Source organism: Podarcis muralis, chromosome 12, assembly GCF_964188315.1.
Source record: "Podarcis muralis chromosome 12, rPodMur119.hap1.1, whole genome shotgun sequence".
Lineage (NCBI taxonomy): Eukaryota > Metazoa > Chordata > Lepidosauria > Squamata > Lacertidae > Podarcis > Podarcis muralis.
In genome coordinates, this window is record NC_135666.1 from 12,408,419 (window position 1) to 12,427,694 (window position 19,276).

Here is a 19,276-nt window from a genome sequence, read left to right on the forward strand (position 1 = left end):
AACCAGCTTTTGTTTTGCCTCTGAGTAAAACAGGCAGAAATGGGATGCGGGTGGCACTGTGGGTAAAACCTCAGCGCCTAGGACTTGCTGATCGCATGGTTGGAGGTTCGAATCCCCGCGGTGGGGTGAGCTCCCGTCTTTCAGTCCCAGCTCCTGCCCACCTAGCAGTTCGAAAGCACCCCTAAGTGCAAGTAGATAAATAGGTACTGCTTTCTAGCGGGAAGGTAAACGGCGTTTCCGTGTGCTGCGCTGGTGCTGGCTCGCCAGAGCAGCTTCGTCACGCTGGCCACGTGACCCGGAAGTGTCTCTGGACAGCGCTGGCCCCCGGCCTCTTAAGTGAGATGGGCGCACAACCCTAGAGTCGGACACGACTGGCCCGTATGGGCAGGGGTACCTTTACCTTTACCTTTTAAAACAGGCAGAAGAAGATAAAATAACAAGCAGGATTTGCCCAAAATATGGAAGGCTGCTCAGTTCCTTTGGTCCTACATGGCATTGGTCACTAGGACCATTTTTAATGATGGCAGTGGCTACCTGAAACTCCTGTGATTTGTAAATATTTAGGGGATGGGTGGGCAGAGGGAGAATGCATTTTAAAAATATTGGTCTGGCATTCAGAATGCCACATGCTACCCCACTCTGCGCCTTACATTTTTAAAGAAATGCTGGAAGGCTTAGCAGTAGTCCAACAGAAAAGCCAAGGGATTGATAACAGTTCGAATGGCAGCTCTGGCGGCGATTACTTCTGCACTTTAGAGAAAGTCTCTTAGGAAGACAAGGCTGCAAGATCAAGATATTAAAGATTACTTTGGCAGTGATTGACAAGAGCACCCCGCAGATATCGCCACAGGTAGGAATCCTTTTGGATCTAGAGGTGGCTGAAGCACCAAGTTTATTTAGGGACCTTTAATTTTATATTTTAAAAGAGAAAAAAATGTTGATGTCTACAAATGTGATCCACAAACCAAGTAAGCCAGAAGAATGCTTGGTCTTATCTATTTAATCCTAGTCTGAACCACCATTCACTGAGTGAAGCAATAGAACGGTTCCAATCCTTTAGACCAATATTAAAACAGCATAATAACCAAAACAACCATCAGAACAGAGAACAGAACTCAAGAAAATCCAGGTAATAAGGAAACTTTAGTTCAGCTTCAAGTCTGGCCTGTGGTCCATCTAGTTCAGTATTGTCAACACTGATTGGCAGTGGATCTGCAGGGTTTCAGGAAGGACCAAATGAAGGAGAAGCTTTCCCACAGCTCCACCTGGAAGCACAACGAACTGAACCAAGGATCTCTTGCATGCAAATCACTGAGCTACAGACCTCCCACAATTGACAAAACCAAGTAAGCAAAAACATGACAACAGTTTTTACAGTCCATGTGAACAACGGTTGTGCAGTCTAAAACTATGGAAGCTAGTGTATTTCCTTTTAAACCAGATGTGCTGGAGGAGACTCTTGAGAGTCCCATGGACTGCAAGAAGATCAAACCTACCCATTCTTAAGGAAATCAGCCCTGAGTGCTCACTGGAAGGACAGATCGTGAAGCTTAGGCTCCAATACTTTGGCCACCTCATGAGAAGAGAAGACTCCCTGGAAAAGATCCTGATGCTGGGAAAGATGGAGGGCAGAAGGAGAAGGGGGCGACAGAGGACGAGATGGTTGGACAGTGTTCTCGAAGCTACCAACATGAGTTTGACCAAACTGCGGGAGGCAGTGGAAGACAGGAGTGCTTGGCGTGCTCTGGTCCATGGGGTCATGAAAAGTTGGACATAACTAAACAACTAAACAACAACAACAATATTACCTGAAAGTGGCTATCTGGACACGATGGGGCTATTATGCATTCTAAAGATACTGACCTACCCGAGTAGTCTGGAGAGGAACCTCGGGGGTAAAACACATTGTACACAAAAGTTTCTGGGTTCAAAACCAGGTACCTTCAGATGCAAGGATCAAGTTGCGGGTGGTATGAAAGACATCTGATTGTGATCTTGGCGAGCAGCTGCTAGTCACTGTAGACTAGGGGTGGGAAAACTGTGGCCCTCCATATCTTGCTTGATTCCAACTCTCATCATACTTTATCTTTGGCTATGCTAGCTGCAGCTGATGAGAACTGGAATTGGAGAACATCTGGGTGGTCACAGGTTTCCCACACCTGTAATTGACAGCACTGGGCTAGATGCACCAAGGAACTTAGTCTAAGGCAGCTTCGTATGTTCATAATGGACATGCTTTCCTTCTTCAGAATAGCACAACTGTGAGGGTAGAGATAATTGGGAATGGCCAGTCAATTTGTTATGCACCAAGCTGCTAATGTGTCAATTTGTTCTGATGAATGAACCGTGCGAGGCCCCTGTCCTGTGCGAGACTAAGTGAGCAGAGCCATTTGAAATATAAGGCAGTCAAATACCATAGCAATTCAGCATGCCAAATAAGTCATACAAAACTGGAAAAATCAAGTTTGTATTATAATTATGATTACCCTTTTCCCATTCAATACGGCTTCGTTTAATGGGCAGCTTATATGCATAAAAAGCATAGGATAACTGGGTATTAAAATAAAGATATTTCTCTTTGGGTGGAATAGCTCATAAAACTGATGATGAGTTTTATTCTGTCGGAGATATTTTTTTTCCGATGCTGCATTTGTGCCTCATCTGGAATGTGTTGGTTGGTTGTTTGGAGGCGGAAAGTATTTTGTGAAAGGGCTGTGGTTTTATGTTTTGCAATGTTTCATTCAAATGTTACACATGAGATTACTTTGATAGATTGTGCCTTCTGCAAATCTTGCTCTTGACGTTCAGTTTTATTTCATATTAAGGAATATGATTTATTTTATCGCATTTATATATTGCTTTTATTCTATGATGGAAATCATGGAGCTGTATATCAGTTTCCCAGGTGGTCTCACATACAGTTACTGACCATACGTAGACCAGGTTAGCTTCAGCAAGCTTGCAGCGCCATGTCCCTTTGTGCTATACCCTGAGCCTGTATTTCTGTCAACCACATACAGTGGCATAAATTTTATAATCCTTGTGAATTTTTTTTTTTAAGCTATATATAAGAGGAAGCACATACTCTTCAGAAAAGTAACAATTGGTATTGTGTTTTGAAAGTAGCCATTGCAAATTTTGGGAGTGGAAGATTTCGGGCACCACATGGTGGAACAGAGTCTCAAACAAGCTCTTCCAAGCCTACATTCCCAGCATGTTCACATTCCTCTCTCGGTGACGTCTATGCTGGCTTGATCATGGCTGCAGAATGGAAGATAGCAGGATCCCCAGGTCTGTTGGCAGACCAACTCTGTGTTACAAAGATGTTTGCAAATGAGAAGCCTGGCAGCATCAATCCTGCTGTGTGAAAATCCCTTGCAGACGAGCACAGTGCCTGGAGACAGACGGTCATGTCGTGGATCCACAGCAGTGGCCAGAGGAGGAGTGCAGAGGAAAGATACCCCATGGTGCATCTGTATCAGCAGAACCAGACGCCTTCATCTGCCCCAGCTGCAACAAAACATGTCTCTCCCGTATCTGTCTCTAAAGCCATAGCAGGTGCTGTAACTCTCCAGTGGTTTGACTTCACTCCCAAAGGCACACTCCTCCATTGTCTTCCGAGACAGATGCCAGCTTACAACAAAAGATATTATTGTGGTCAGGCTGACTGAGCCATGCCTTTTGAGGCAGGGTTTTGAATCCCTGAGGTTGAAAACCTTTTAGGAACACAGGAAGCTGCCTTATACCAAGTCAGACAGTTGTTCCATCTAATTCTGTATTGCTCACACTGACCAGAAGCAGGTTTTCAGTATTTCAGAGAACAGTCTCTCATCACTGAGCTATGGCCCTTCCCGCTGATCTATCCCTAGCTATCTGACAAATTCCTTAATTTGTATCCAGACCCGATTCTTCCTATTGAAAGATAGAGACCAATAAGAACAAATCCTGATCCTAGTGCACCTATTGTTCTGGAAAACAAGTGAAAGTAATTCCTTTCTGATTTTAGTGTGCTACACATGTTTTCTGTATGACCCAAGTAATGCATTGTGCAGTACAAGTTCTCTCTAGCCATGATAGCCTGTTATCATGCAAGCAAGAGGGCAGTATTGAACTAAGGACAAAACTGCTTGGTTCCTGGATGCTGGCTTCTCATAGACATCTGGGTGGCCATTGTGGGAACAAGCTGCTGGACTAGCTAGATGAGTCTTTGGTCCAATCCATCAGGGCTCTTTACGTGTTCTTACAATGTTCTTTAAAGAGGAGTATATACATTGGGTTTTCCTTCACTCAGATATTTCTCTTGGTGGTTCACGTGGTTATTTCTATATGACAGCTCTTTAATTTGCATTCACACCTGTTCTGTTACTGAAATAGATAAATCAAGAGGAATTTACCTAGGTCCTTGTACTATTTTACAAAATGTTTCTAAAGTAGGGCTTTCGCCCCACCCTTTATTACAGCACCACAACTCATTATAGAAAGAATAGCTGTGACATTTCTTGAGACCAAAGGAAAACACTGTGGTATCTACTCATTTCAGCTGAAAACAATAAACTGTAATTTTTTGTTAAGTTTTTATTTTGCAAATGAGACAAAGTACAGCTATTAAGGAGTAATTAAGCTCCACCTTCTGCCCACCTCCGAACATCCAGCAAGCTCATAGCTCCCCTTCATTTACCAGTGACAAATGTGTGGTTTTCAAGAATTAAAGAATTAAAAGTAAGAAAGAGCAAAACTAGAAATAAGCTTGCCTCTGAGGGCTGCTTCCCACAAGACTATTTTCCTGTATACATTGCTATTATTGGTTGCTGAAAACCACAGGAGTGGAGAATGCTCTTGTGCCTGAGTTCTGCTTTAGAGTTTCCCACAGGATAACCACCATGAGAGCAAGATGCTGGCTTAGGTGGGCCAGCAGGCGCTTCTTGCATTCTTACCATTTAAAGAACACATATTATTTAGGAAACATGCGTGGCAAAACATTTGGGCTGCATGGTAAACTTGATAGGAATTCATTGCCAGTTGTGGCTTCCTGCTGCCTGTACACAAGTGAGAACAGACAAGTGTCTGCATTGCATGCTACAAAAGTGTGGTAACCTGTGTAGGAAATCTTCCTATGAAAACAGCAGTCACTTTTGTGGTACTTCATAGGGACTAGCAAATTGTTGTGGCACAAGCTTTCATGGGACAAAGCCCACTGTATCAGATACATGGAGCATTTTCTCAAGTTGACAGTTGTATATGCACATAGCTGTGGGACTCTGCAATGTAGAGTAAAATATATATCTGCTTGCCAGTGTAGGATAGTGCATCATACATCTGGAGACGTGAACTCTATTTCATGAAAACTTTATGCCATAATAAATTTGCTAGTCTGCATGGTCCCACAAGGCTTTTAGTCTGTTGCAGCAAAACCAGCAAACACAGCTACCTTTCTGGAAACATTCTTGCATGAAGCTGCTTTCAGGGGTGTCTTGAGTGCATTTGGGGGCGGTTAAGGAAGTTGGTCTAAATTGCCACCTGAGTACACCTTCAAACCCATCATAATATGGAACCAACTGGTAACCCTCCAACCTTTCTGAGAAGCTCAAGCTCAAAAAGATATACTGACTGTAAAGGTAAAGGGACCCCTGACCATTAGGTCCAGTCACAGATGACTGTTGCGGCACTCATCTTGCTTTATTGGCTGAGGGAGCTGGCGTACAGCTTCCGGATCATGTGGCCAGCATGACTAAGCCGCTTCTGGCGAACTAGAGCAGCGCACAGAAATGGCGTTTACCTTCCCGCTGGAGCGGTACCTGTTTATCTACTTGCACTTTGACATGCTTTCGAACTGCTAGGTTGGCAGGAGATACTGACTGTAGCAATATCCTATTTGGTTATACCCCATTGATAATGCACTACCCATAGCAGAGACTTAACTGAAATGTTAATGGTGAGTCTCATGCCCACTCCCTCTGATATATAAGAGGCACACCCCTATATTGCAACAGTGATATTTTCTCACCTGCTCAACAGTTTATTTAAATCTATTTGTTATTTCAGCACTTTGAAAAGGAAAGACCTAGTGACTTGCTAGTCTCCCTCCCTCCCCCTTTCTCCTTCCTTGTAGCATTGATTTGTTGTCTTATTTAAATACAGAGTTCAGTATTCAGGTATGTAAGTGCAACATAAATAAAATGGCATACCCAGCAGAGCCAGAGGGGCTATCTCTTCCTGGGAGCTGAAATAATTTACGACAGGCTAAGGCAACAGCATAAATATTGTTGGGGGTTTATCACAACCAAAGACTATAAGCCGCATTTGGAGCCGGTGGGCTTGGGGAAGAGGAGAAAAGAGAGAGGGGGGAGAGACGGTGGGTGGGTTGTAAAATATCTAGCTAGCTAGATATCACAGAGAGAATTTGCAGAGCTAAGTTGGGGTGAAGCGAGCAGTTGTGCCTGTAAGTGGCTTGATTTCATCTTTGTGCAAGCCATTCACAAAAATTTCCTGTGGACTTGCTATTGGGAAGGAGTGGGAGAGAGGTTACTTTATCTTGGTGTTACAAAGCCCTGGAGGAAGAGGAGCAAAACCACATATGAGAAAGATGTTGGATTATTTGGGCATGATTTCCTAATGGAAAGGAGAAGGCATGCTGAGTGCAGGAGAGGATCCAGAAGCATTTTGTGTGGTGGAAAGGCAGAGCATGGCTTTGATCTGATTTAAGAGTAAAAGGGGATCTCTTGTCATTTTTGCCACCATGTCCATGATGATATCAGCGCACCAAAAAGTGACCACTACTACCAGCACCACCTTTTCTTCAGCAGCCTCTGCCATCAGTAAACTGGTAGGTAACTGTTCTTCCATTGGTTTGCATGTTTCCAAGGCACTACATCCAGAAATGTCCCTGTTGAAACAAATAAATAAATGTTGCAAAATAAATTCTGTGTTCTCTGCAGTCTTAAGAATGCATATCCTGAATGCATGGCTGTTTCCTTTGGTCTGCATAGAGTAGTAGTAACCGAGTGCACGTTACACAGAGTTAAAACTTTTCTCTTTTTTTGTTAAACTTGTGGGGGTTTTTGCCTTTGCATTTTTGCATTTGCTGATGTCTGTAGTGTTGCACAGGAAAATACAGCAGCAGTTTGGGGTGGGTGGCAGAGGGGCAGTGGGTGTGGTGGGCGTGAGAGAGAAAAACCAGGGGGAAAGGAACTTTGCTAGAGGCACAGGAATTATTCAAAATTCAATTTGTGCTTAAGTGCATGCTAATAAGGTGGAGGACAGAGTAGGAGCGAGGAGCTCGCAAGAACGTCATGGAATGAAGGAATAAATTAATTTCTAGGCTGCAGTTGTTCTGTTTCAGCTCAGCTACAAATTATTATGGAAATTCATTTTCCCCCTCCCCCTTTTCTTTCCTTCCCCATTCTCTTTTTCTCTCTCCTCCCAAGGCTTTAAAACGAGGAGTCAGCTGAAATTTAGTGCATGATGTATAGAGGTGCGCTGAGCAACTGGAGAGGGGAGGTGGGGAGAGCAGGGAGAGATGAATTACTCAATTCATTTAAACTAACAACAGCAACAGCCTTCTTTTTGTTGTAAAGCTCTGGATCAGCAATTTTGCTCTGTACTTCCGCAAGGCTGCTGCTGCTGCTGCTTTGGCGGGTGGGGAAATCATGCCTTTTAAACATGCACACACCCTGGAAACAAAACCACAGAGAGGGGGCTTCTCATCCTTTGTGATACAGGAACATGCACACGTATGCAAGCACACACACCGTCGATGTGGGGCTCCTCTCTTCTCATGCAACATAGGTAAGGCAGAGAGGCATATATAGCTTTTCTTTGAAACCTCTGCTGTCTTCTCTAACAGCTCCGCCAGCAATTTAGCTCCTGGGTTTCTGAAGTCAATTACAGTCTTCCTTTCTCACCTGATAAATCATCAACCCAAACCTATTTGTTTGAGGCGCCAGCCCTAGCCTCCAGTCTGGAGGCTGCTAGGAAAAGATGTGAGGCGCACTCAGGACAGGAGGGCCCAGGGTCACATAGCAGGAAAGCAGCACCCAAGGACTGGCCAATCCATCAGAAGGCAGCACTGCGGTGAGTAGTCCTTTGGCCAAGTCCTAAATCACTTCACCAAACACCACTCCCCTGAACCTCAAGCCCAGCACCTTTATTGACTGCATCACCACTTAATTAATATTGATTGCTCCTTTGGATCAGGCTAGGGGAGCACAGCCTTTGCCTTTAAACTGAAAGGTCACCCCCTCCATGCACCCTCCCCTTGTGCTTCCCCTTTACATTTGGACACACAATTCCCATCTCTCTTTGCAGCAGGCTAAGCTGGAGGCCAGTACAAAGGAACTCTCCAGAGCTGCATTTGCTGCAGGGATATATTAATCCTTTCCTTACCTGCTGTTTCTGCGAGATGAACCCCCAGGGGCATATTTTTTTCTAAAAGCTTCCCTTGGCAAAGTAGTTCACAGCCAATAATTTGAAATTACACTGAGGTAGGCAGATAGATGATTTGACAAAATCATTGCCAGTGTATTTGTGTCGCTGCAGTGCAGCCTAAAACGTGGTTATTGTCTCTCTTTACTCTAGTAATATCCCCTGCTATCAGCAGGTTTGCTTTATTACTCTTGCAGCTAATAAAATATTTTTCTATTGAAGGGGGAGAGGAGGGATTTCTTTCCCAGATCACTCTCCTGCTACCTGGTATAGATCTGAAAGTTCCTTACTTCCAGAAGTTGCATTTGTCACCTGCAGGTCTAACTGCAAAACAACCAAACCAAACCAAATCATTGGATTTAAAAATACAGTGGTACCTACGGTTAAGAACTTAATTCATTCTGGAGGTCCGTTCTTAACCTGAAACTGTTCTTAACCTGAAGCACCACTTTAGCTAATGGGGCCTCCCTCTGCCGCCACATGATTTCTGTTCTCATCCTGAAGCAAAGTTCTTAACCCGAGGTACTATTTCTGGGTTAGCGGAGTCTGTAATCTGAAGTGTCTGTAATCTGAAGCGTATGTAACCTGAGGTACTACTGTATTTTTAACCACTGTACTTCCCAAGTGAAAGCTAGCAGGTAGGTTTGTCAGAGGCATGGGGGGGGCGGCGCAGAGCATTTTCCAAGTTAATTTCTCCCTTGTACACAGAGCTGATTCAAAGCTATTTCCTGTGGGCACATGGTTCGCTCCTCACATGATTGTAGTTTTGGAATGCATATTACAACTGGCTTGTTGGAAATGTTACCTTATGACAGAATGTATCTGCAAGTGGAAATTTTAAAAATTGATGAGGCATGTTTTAGCATTCAGCCCAGGAAAGCAAAGGTTTATAAAAAACACTGACTTTGTTTTAAGGAAGGTACGCATTTTGTTTGCTACCAAATGATGTGAGCTGCACTTTTGCAAGCAAACCACCTTAAACCACAACTGTTCATGAATATTAGCAAAGGGGGCGTTTGTATTGATTTATAGATTGGATTTATTCCCATCCTTTCAGAGCTAGGATGGTTTCCAAACAGGGAGTCATACAAAACATTAACATAACGTTTCAACATTAAACATCAGTAAAAACAGAATAGGAGCAGAGATAAAAGGTGCAGCTTAAAAACCAAACACACATGATATTGAGTACCATTTACAGCATGAGAGAACTGGATGGACTTTTGCCTGGCACCTAAAAGAGATGAAACCAGGTGGATAGGCTGAAGAGACACAGCTTAGGTGCCAACACAAAAAGGCACTACTTTTTGTAATTAGGTAAAGGGTAAAGGGACCCCTGACAGTGAAGTCCAGTCGCAAACAACTCTGGGGTTGTGGCACTCATCTCGCTTTACAGGCCGAGGGAACTGGTGTTTTCCCGCTCCACAGGCAGTTTTTCTGGGTCATGTGGCCAGCATGACTAAGCCGCTTCTGGTGCAATGGAACACCGACACCAGAGCAGCGCACGGAAACGCCTTTTACCTTCCTGCCAGAGTGGTACCTACTAATCTACTTGCACTTTTTGCCGTGCTTTCGAATTGCTAGGTTGGCAGAAGCTGGGACCGAGCAACAGAAGCTCACCCCGGCGCAGGGATTCAAACCACCAACCTTTTGATCGGCAAGCCCACAGTCCCACTTTTTGTAATTACCCACCCTCTAAAGGTGTCTCTAAAGGTGAGGACCCAGAGCATCTGATGGTGCTCTCATTTGATGGACAGATTCATGATGACAGACTGCATATTTCATTTCTGTCAAATAAATCAATGGGAGCTATCCATTCTGTGGGAGGAACTAAACTGAGTGCATACAGGAACACAGTCAACTGAAGGCAAATTACTGCACTAGATAACTCTGGTCATTCATGCTGAGGGTAGGAGGAAGGTTTTCCTCCTTGTTGATTATATCCCCTTTATGTTGTTCCACATTATGTGGAAATGTGAAGCAGGTTCTAACCATTAGAAAGTCAAGCCACAAAATAATAATGCATGACATGTGTGTAGTGCCTTAGATTGTTTAAGGCACTTTGCATACTTTCTCAGTAAGTCTTGCACCAGTCCTGTAAGCATTGATTCCATTATTGTGGGTTGCTGGGAAGGGGTGAGAGACTTCAGATTTGTCTGAGAGAGATAGCACCTTGTCTAAGACCAGCTTGTGAGTTTGCTGGAGTGGTAGGGCTTCAGGAGTACTGCCTTCAGGTTACTAACTTCTGGATGCAAACAGAGAGCTTGTCTAATGTTTCAGTAAAGGCATCATTGCTGTAAATGCAAAATAAGTATTTCGCTTCTGTATGAGAAAGTAAAGGTGGATGCGCATGAAGAAAGGACAAAATTGACTGCCATCCCCACCGGAGACAGTGAATTCAGAGACACATGCTTTGCTTTTGTCACAATTGTTTTTCCCTGCTGCATTAATGTAAATTTCTCATAGGGAAGTCAATGGAGAGCACTGATCTCTGTTGGAAATGGAAGTGGTAAGAACTGTGCAGGGCTCTGTACAAAAGGTGGAGAGCAACACAGAGAAGGATTGTGTCTCTCAGCCCTTGTCGCACAGAACTTCTGTGTATATGCTCTCTACAGTGGAGGAGGGACACTGCACCAGGACGAATTGTGACCAAAAGACAAGCTAGTAGGCAGGCACTTCTTAAGAAAAGAAACAAATATTTCACCTCATGAGATTTTGAGTTGACGTTATATGCATTAGGCCATGCCTGGGTAATGTGCAGAAATGCTTTTTAATAATATTTGATGGCACATTTAATTATTTTGATGGCGATACGAGACCTGTCAAGGTATTATCTATTGCACAGCTGTGAACAACTATTGGATGTTATTTATCATTAGTAATTGTCATATTGGTCCCAGTGAATATGAGACACAAAATCATGTTGTTGTTTGCTTGTCTTTTATAAGACTTGCTTCTGGATGTAATGGAGTAGGATGATAAATTATTACGTGTGTGTGTGTGGCTGGTTTCATTCAGTTTGTTTTGAGAAATCATTGTGTCTTTTGAGAATAGATTTTCAGTTCTTAATATATTATGTACTTCCCCAACATATTATTTATCGATTAAAATGTGTTGCCATTGCTAGAATTTTGTACTGGCCAATTAGAAATAAGTAAAATAATATAGACCGGGAGCTAAACAAAATTAATTAAAATTTATTACATATTCAAATTCTGCTGAAACAGAATTTAATTCTGTGATCTGTATGAATTATGCAAATGTGCATACTTTACATAATTGCATTAAATATGCATTATTCTCAAAGAGATACACGGAGCACTTTTGCTAGGCCCATTGTGTTCATCATAAGAAATCATGCACATGTACAATATGCACTTGCTTTTACCCATCAGCTTCTGAGACTTCACCAGACATTTGACTACACACTTTGAAATCTTTCCTTGTAGTCTTAAGGACTAGAAACTTTTAAAGGCTGAGAATGAGATTGTTAGGTTCCTGCGGTATGATCATGGAATATATATAGTCCTGGAAATAGATTTGAAGACCGATATGAGCATTTGATGTGGATGTCTGACTGGAGTACTGTACATTTAGTCACTACATAAAATATGCTTCAGAGCACCTGAACCGCATGGGGGAAAAGAGAATTCCAGTTCCATATAAAAAATTGCAGCAGAGGAAAAACCTCTCCCAACAGCAGACTGCGCCATTAGATAAAAAATAGCTCCATGCTAGATGGAGGGAGAAAAATACGTCAATATTGATTTAGGGAGACAATTTGTGTAACCGACTGCAGCAAGTAGAGAAAGTCTTTCAGAAAAATGAACTTACTTTCCTAGCTTTCTTTGAAGTCTTCCTATCTGTTTGAAGAAGACAAGTCTACAAACTTGTTAAGTCAGGGATATAGGTTCAAAAAGGCTAGCTCCTCAGGAACGTAAGAATGGTTCTCCTTGGTCAAAGTGTCAATTTTGTCCAGTATCCCATTGTAAATGGTGACTCTCCCAGTACTTTTAGGATGTCAATAGGTGGATCGAGAACACAGCCCCCCTCCATTGCTTGCTGTTCAGCAGCTAATATTCCAAGGCACACATCTCTGAACTTGAAAAATAACATATGAAGCTGCCTTATACAGAGCCATGCTAGCCCTTTCAGCTGTGTATACCTTGTTCTGATTTTTAATTTTTTTTATTAGTTTACCAATATACCCCCAATAATAGCCAAATTATTTCACTTCCCAGCTGTTGTTTTCTCACATCGTGGCTTGGGGCAGATTTGAATCTCAAAGTTTCTCAGAGGTCCTATCTCTCCATCCCTTACTTCGATGTATTGGAACAGGGAACAGTCCGCTAGAAACCATTCTCTCTCACTAGTAAAACATGCTGCAGATCTTTGCCATTTCCCCCTCAACCTAGGAAAAGGTGGGCAGTTTTCAAAAGATTTGATACTCCCTTCCAACTCCCAGAATCTCTGCAGCATTCTTATCACAGCCCCCAAATTCTTTTCCTTCCAGCATGAGATGTATGGCCCAATTAAACTTTATCTTAGATTACATTCTGTCAGTAGCACACACAAATCTCAGTCTCTTTTTCCTTGTCTGTTGTTTTTAAACAGAGGTGAGGGGAATTACTCTCTCTTTCTTTTTAAATGATATTTATTAAAGTTTCAGAAAAGGTTACAAAAATATGAAAAAGAGAAAAAGAAAAAAGAAAATACAAAATACAAAAAAAATAAAAACAATTTAGAACAAATCAATCTTTCCATGTCTTGTCTTTCATTTACTTGTTTCCCTGACCTCCTCACACCTCCCTTTTTTGTATTCCGGTTCAGTTAGTTATTTCAGCAAATCCTTTCCCTCTTTGTTTTTATCTTAATCCTTTATCTTACTATATTATAACTTTAGGGGAATTACTCTCTCTTTCCAACACAGTTGTACTTGAGCTTCCCCTCCCCCTCCTTTCTTCATTTCAAATCACACACAGTTTCCATTTTTGCTTGCTAATAGCTATACTACTCCAATGTCCCTTCTTCACTTGTAAATATCTTTTTATCTTATATTCTGGAGGGGGTTGCCGAATCATAAATATATAAAAGAAGCTTAGAATAAACAAACCACAGGCTTCCCTCTCCCCAACCGACTCTCACATCAAATAAAATCTTATCTCAGTTCAAACCTTTGATTCATGTAGCTGGTATATTTGGCAGTATGTTGTTGCAACCCTTTCCCATCACATGCCAGTATTTCAAAGCCAATGAAATATCCAATTAAACAGAGAGTCTCTGCTTCTTAATGGCGGCGTAGGACGGTTTTCGCTAGGCGAAGTGCTTTTGCACTTGGCGCCTCCCTTTCCATGCCAGAGCGAGAGCCAGGTACAGAGACGGACTGAGAGTGAAGCCTATTCCCCATCCCTGGGGGAAATTTGCAAGGATGATTTACCCTCTGCTATTCTTCTTTTTCATTTGTCAATGATCCCCCGCTGTTGTGGGAGCTGCCCCCATTAAGGCAGGTGGGACCGGAAGCCATAGCTTGTTCTGATTGACAACTCTCAAATAGGTCTTTCTTGGCCTATTATTCAAGGAAATTCCAAGGATTGAACCCTGCCCTTCATTCATGCCAAGCATGAGCTATAAGTTCTTTTAATTCAGCTTCCAGATGTGTGTGCTTAGATTTGTTGCATTGCACCCTCGTCCTACACATGTGTACTATAATGCCATCTGTGTAAGGCTGGTGGGGGAAGCTGTAGTTCATGCAGCAATAATGCTTTCAGGGCTACCCATGCTATGCAACATCCTGCTCTCTCTGGCACCATGAAGGGAACAATACATGAAGGTAGGAATGGCTTCTGGATGATGCAGCAAGACTAGTATTCATATTTGCAGCAGGGAAGGAGATTCATTTCGGCTCGTCCTAAGGCAGAATTAGCACCATCTGAATAATGCTTCAGGCAGCTGAATATCTTGGGTTGACATTGAATACCTTCTAGCATAAGCAAAAGAGGGGGTGGGGACAATTGCTGCTACCTGGTTGGTGACAGGGTCTTTTCAGTGGTGGGTCCCCAGTTTTTTTATGCCCTCCCTGTTTACCCAGGCATCTGATGGCTGAAAGTTTCTGTCCCTGGAACAGAAATTATTAGCTCTGAGAGTGTGAGATTGCTTTTATATATTTTGTTGTTTCACTGCTATTCTGCTCTTTTTAAGACCGATGTTCTTGTTGATCGGGGAGGATGGTGTACACATTTCAGCAACACTTTTGAGCACAAGGTTTAGCCAGCCCCGCCCCACCAGTTTTGTTCCTTAAAGCATACAGAGTATGTTTCCAAGTGTTTCTTCATGCCTTTTTACTAGCTCAACAACATTTTCCCCCAAAGCATGAAATTGGGAGAGATGACTGTGGCTTGCATTTTTGTCCTTCTCCCCACAAAGCAAGGATCAAACAGCTTGTGTTGCTTCTGGCTACATTGTATGAAGTTTTATATTGTGGGCATAGTTAGAATCACTTTTCAACTTGGCTCTGTCCGCCTATGAAGTGCAGTGGAAACTAATTTGGCTGCCATTACAGGGTCTCATTGACTGTACCTTTCCAACAGTCAGTTACAGAGGAGGAAGAATATAAAATTGGGACAGTACAATTAATAAGCAATAAAAATGGAAAGCAATTGTGAATCATTTGTGCGGGATACTTCTGTAGAAAACATGAAATTGTGTTTTCTGAGGCAAAAAGTTTCAGTACTTGCAAATGATGTACATCTCCTATTAAAATTGTGGCTGCACAGTCTTGAATTATCCCGTTTTACATCCCAAACCATACTTTTTGTCTAGAAGGGATACAGATTATGCTCATTAACTGAATGTCACAACTGGTTTCAAATTCATACTCAAATTTCCCCTTGACTGAGCCTAAGACTAGGCCCTGACTCCAGCTGCAGAAGCTGAGGCTGCCAGAGACCGTCCAGAGACCATCTTGGCTGTGAGTTCTGGAAGACCTGCTGCCTGCCTTGCAGGCCTTTCCCCACCTGACCTGGGAGGGTAGGGCCCTGACTGACTCCAACTACAAAAAGCTGAGGGTGCTGGGCTTGAGCTAGGATAATGTTTAGGGGGTCTTGTTTTGCGGAGAGGTCTTGCTAATAATAATAATAATAATAATAATAATAATAATAATAATAATATCTTCTTATGATATTCTTATGATTTATGTGGAAACTGTTCAGTTTGGTTGTGTACTTTTTGATGTTTATTGTTTATTTCCACTTTTGCTATGCTTGTAATTATGTAATTTTTTTAATAAGTTGTCAGGTACCTTGAACATGATTTAGCTTTGGAAAGGCGGAATACAAATAAAATGACTGATTGATTGATCGATAAGTGAATGATTATAATAATACTTCAGCATTCATATGCTGTGTGTTTTACATATACAGATGTTTCACAGATGCTTATCTCAGTGATCCTTAATTCCACCCCCTCTGCATGGGACACTGCTTTCTCCATATTCACCAGCTTAGTGATACTGGTTTACGACAGGCATAGGCAAACTCGGCCCTCCATATGTTTTGGGACTACAACTCCCATCATCCCTAGCTAACAGGACCAGTGGTCAGGGTTGATGGGAATTGTAGTCTCAAAACATCTGGAGGGCCGAGTTTGCCTATGCCTGGTTTATGAAGTCCTTAGCACAGGGAATCTCTTATCCAGAGACTTTTTGATGCATGGCTCACTCTTTTTGCCACCACATTGCACTACCTCTGGTTTATTATGCAGTATATTTCTCTAGCTGAACGCTGAAATGAAAGGTAGCTATCCTTTCACACATGTGTGCATGCACCTATGTGCACATTAAAGTAGGGTCTAGATTGGTTAGAAAGATAGTGCCATGGTGATGGGCCAATCCAATGAAAAACCAAACCTGTTCTCTGCTTTCCTGTTGAAATTCTGTTTCTGCATAAAGGTGTTCTAAAATGAAGCACTTTGCTCTCCTTCCCAGTCCTTCTTACACCCGATTTCCTGTGGAATTCTTAATGTGGCGTTTGTGCAGTGGAAATTGGAATGAAATCACAGAAGTCAGTGTTTCCGAACTATATTAAGGCTTTTGATTGAGGTGCTTGAAGTACATGGGTTCCCCTCCTTGTTTCTGCAGTGCTGTGCATAATGAGGCAGAGAGATCTCTGTGTATTGGAGAAGCGCAAACAGTGACTATAGCACTTATTCAGTCAACAATGATATGAAAACATTGTGTGTGTGAAATCTTGCTTATCTACTCATTCCTCAAGGATTCTTGCTATCCATTTTGAAAGCATGCAGGCTACGCACAGAACCATCCTGAAAACCCATGTGGTATTGCTACCAGCAACACAGTGTCATGCAATAAATATAAAATGCTAAGAATTAAAAAGCTGCAGTCATTCATTTCTTTTGCAACTATTGGCTGGAGCGCTTGAAGGCATGAGGTTTCTTTCTTGATGAGTGTAGGTGGAATATTGCTTACATATCTCTTTTTTATGTCTTAGAAAGATCAAGGAATGGAGACATATAATGTGTGTGTGTATTGCACACTCAGAGTTCTTAGCAAGGCATAACTTTCTCTACCATGGCACAGCCGTCCAGGGTAATAGTTGCTAATTCCTCAGCATTGCATGTCTGCCCAGTGCAGAAATGTTGTGGGTGGGTTTTTTGTTTTTGTTTATTTTTTGGAGGGGGGAGTGAGTCCCAGGTCTTTTGTGCCAGCCGCTAGGTCTTGCTTCCACCATTTTTAAAATCACAAATGATCAGGGTTCATTGCAAATTTCTTTTGAGGATGCATAGCTGATCAAGGATCCAAAGCGCAGACCAACTGAATAATTGTTGCTGTGGAGATGGAGAGAAGGTAAACCTGGTTGTGACAATGCAAATGCCATAAGCCAAGGGTGATAAACCTTTTTGGAGCGAAGGGCCACATTACTCCAGTGGAAAGCTGTTGAGGGCCACATTCCAGTAGTTGGTGTGTTCAGATCCACACACACAGTTACACACACACACACACACACACACACACATGCACAAAGCTATTTACCATAGAAAGAGAGGCATATATTTAATTCTTAGTAACCCCACTTGAGTTTTACCTTCCATTCCTTTCATAGACTTTTTAAGAAGGCACACATGTATATGCTCCAACATCTTTATCTGTCTTTACTGAGTAAAAAGTGGGGAAGTCTCAGTAATCCCAGCTGAAGAACATGAATAAGGTCAATGCACAGCAGAACTGCAAGTCTTATCCTTGCAGCTATGGAAATCCTCAAACGTCAGAATGCAATTGTATTCTAAAAATTGCATGCATACAATTACAAGCTGTGTAGACTACTTCCTGCAAGAAACACAAGCCTGTTGAAGCATTTCCCCCCTCTGCTTAAAGTTTTTGTAGAGAAAGGAGCTGCAATTACACTTTTTGCACAACATCAAAACCTTTAGTCTCTGCTGAGCAGCTGATGGGACCCAGAGGACTGGATGAAATCTTGACTGTTGGCAGGTGTGCCTTGGGGGTTATGCACTCCTCTTATAGGCCATCAAAGATTAGTGATGGAGCAATATGACAGACAGCTGGAGGAAGGCAAAAGGAACTAAGCTTGCTGCTAGAAAGTTATCAGCCTGCCTGCTTTAGCAACAGACCTCCATTATGGCTACCCCAATTTACCAAATGAGGAAATGAAACCTTCAGTGAATACCAGTGATTGTGCACCTCAGACTGATAAGATGGAAGTGACTTCTTCATTCAGTAATAATAAAAAATCCATCTCCATGCTTCCTGGTCCAACCAAGCCTGCAAAAAAAGCTTTGAACACATGTCCCCAGTCATGGCATCTATTTCTTTAATATTTTATTTACCATAATTCTATGGCTGTCCATTAACATATGTTCTCTGGGAGGCGTACAGAACAAAATAAAATAAAATACAGTAATAAAATAGAATGCAGTCTAAAACTTTTTCTATCTAGAACCAGAAAATTAAAAACAGTGATAAAACTCATGATCTAAAATGAAGGAAAACTCAACCTTGAAATAAACTCAGCCTTGAAATATGTTCTAAAGGCTTTTGAAAGGCCTTGGTGAACGGGAAGGTCATCACCTGGTGCTGATATGACCATAGAGAAGGTACCCAGAAGAGCCTTTCCAGAGTGGTGATTCTGTAGCTGGGGTGACACCACTGAGAAGGCCCTCTCCCTTGTAACTACCCATTTCACTTCACTTAGCAGAGGCATATAGAGCTGGGTTTATGAAAAGGATCTTTATGTTTGTGTATGTATATAGGGAAGGAAGAGATCTTTCATACTGGGCCAAAGTTGTTAAGGGGACTCAGCTGTGTAGCCAGTTCCTGTCATAAGCACTGTTTGAAGATAGTGGTGATCAGTTATTTGGCAGTGACTTCAAGTCTGGCTTGGATTGGCTTGGATCTTTCTTTGCAGCATGGCTAGAACTCACATTGCCCTGCAAAGGAAAAATGACATCATGGCTTGTTGGAAGTCAGAGAACTCCCTATCTCTGAGTTAAGGACTTTAAAGCACTTTAAATCAAGTCATCCAACACACTGGGGCTGCATATGCACCATGCAAAGGACTTTAAAAACACATCTCTTTCAAGAATCTGGGAGCTGTAGTTTATTGCTCACAGAGCTGCAGTTCTCAGCACCCTTAAGAAGCTATAGTTCTCAGAATTCTTTTGGTGTGGGGGAAATGTGCCATAACCGTATGGTCTGTGCTGCTAATAATGGAGTGGTGTGGTATAATCCAGATTGCCCTACTACCTTCTGCATAAAAGTTGCTTCTGTTCCAGGAACAGGTCAGGAAAATATAGTTGCTTAATAGCATTTGATGATTATATAATA

The 19,276-nt window shown here is 42.3% G+C and overlaps 1 protein-coding gene across 3 annotated transcripts in view; it reads left to right on the forward strand.

The window, feature by feature from the left end:
* Positions 1–19,276, forward strand: part of DPP6 (dipeptidyl peptidase like 6) — a 510,968-nt gene that overhangs the window by 90,333 nt on the left and 401,359 nt on the right. The window contains exon 1 of one of the 3 annotated variants that reach the window (XM_028749894.2): positions 6,395–6,823. The exons of the other annotated variants lie outside the window; for them this stretch is intronic. Coding sequence (XP_028605727.2) covers positions 6,737–6,823 — 87 coding nt within the window. The 5' untranslated portion in view covers positions 6,395–6,736. Of the gene's footprint in view, positions 1–6,394; positions 6,824–19,276 lie in introns of those variants that run through there. 3 annotated transcript variants of the gene reach the window in all.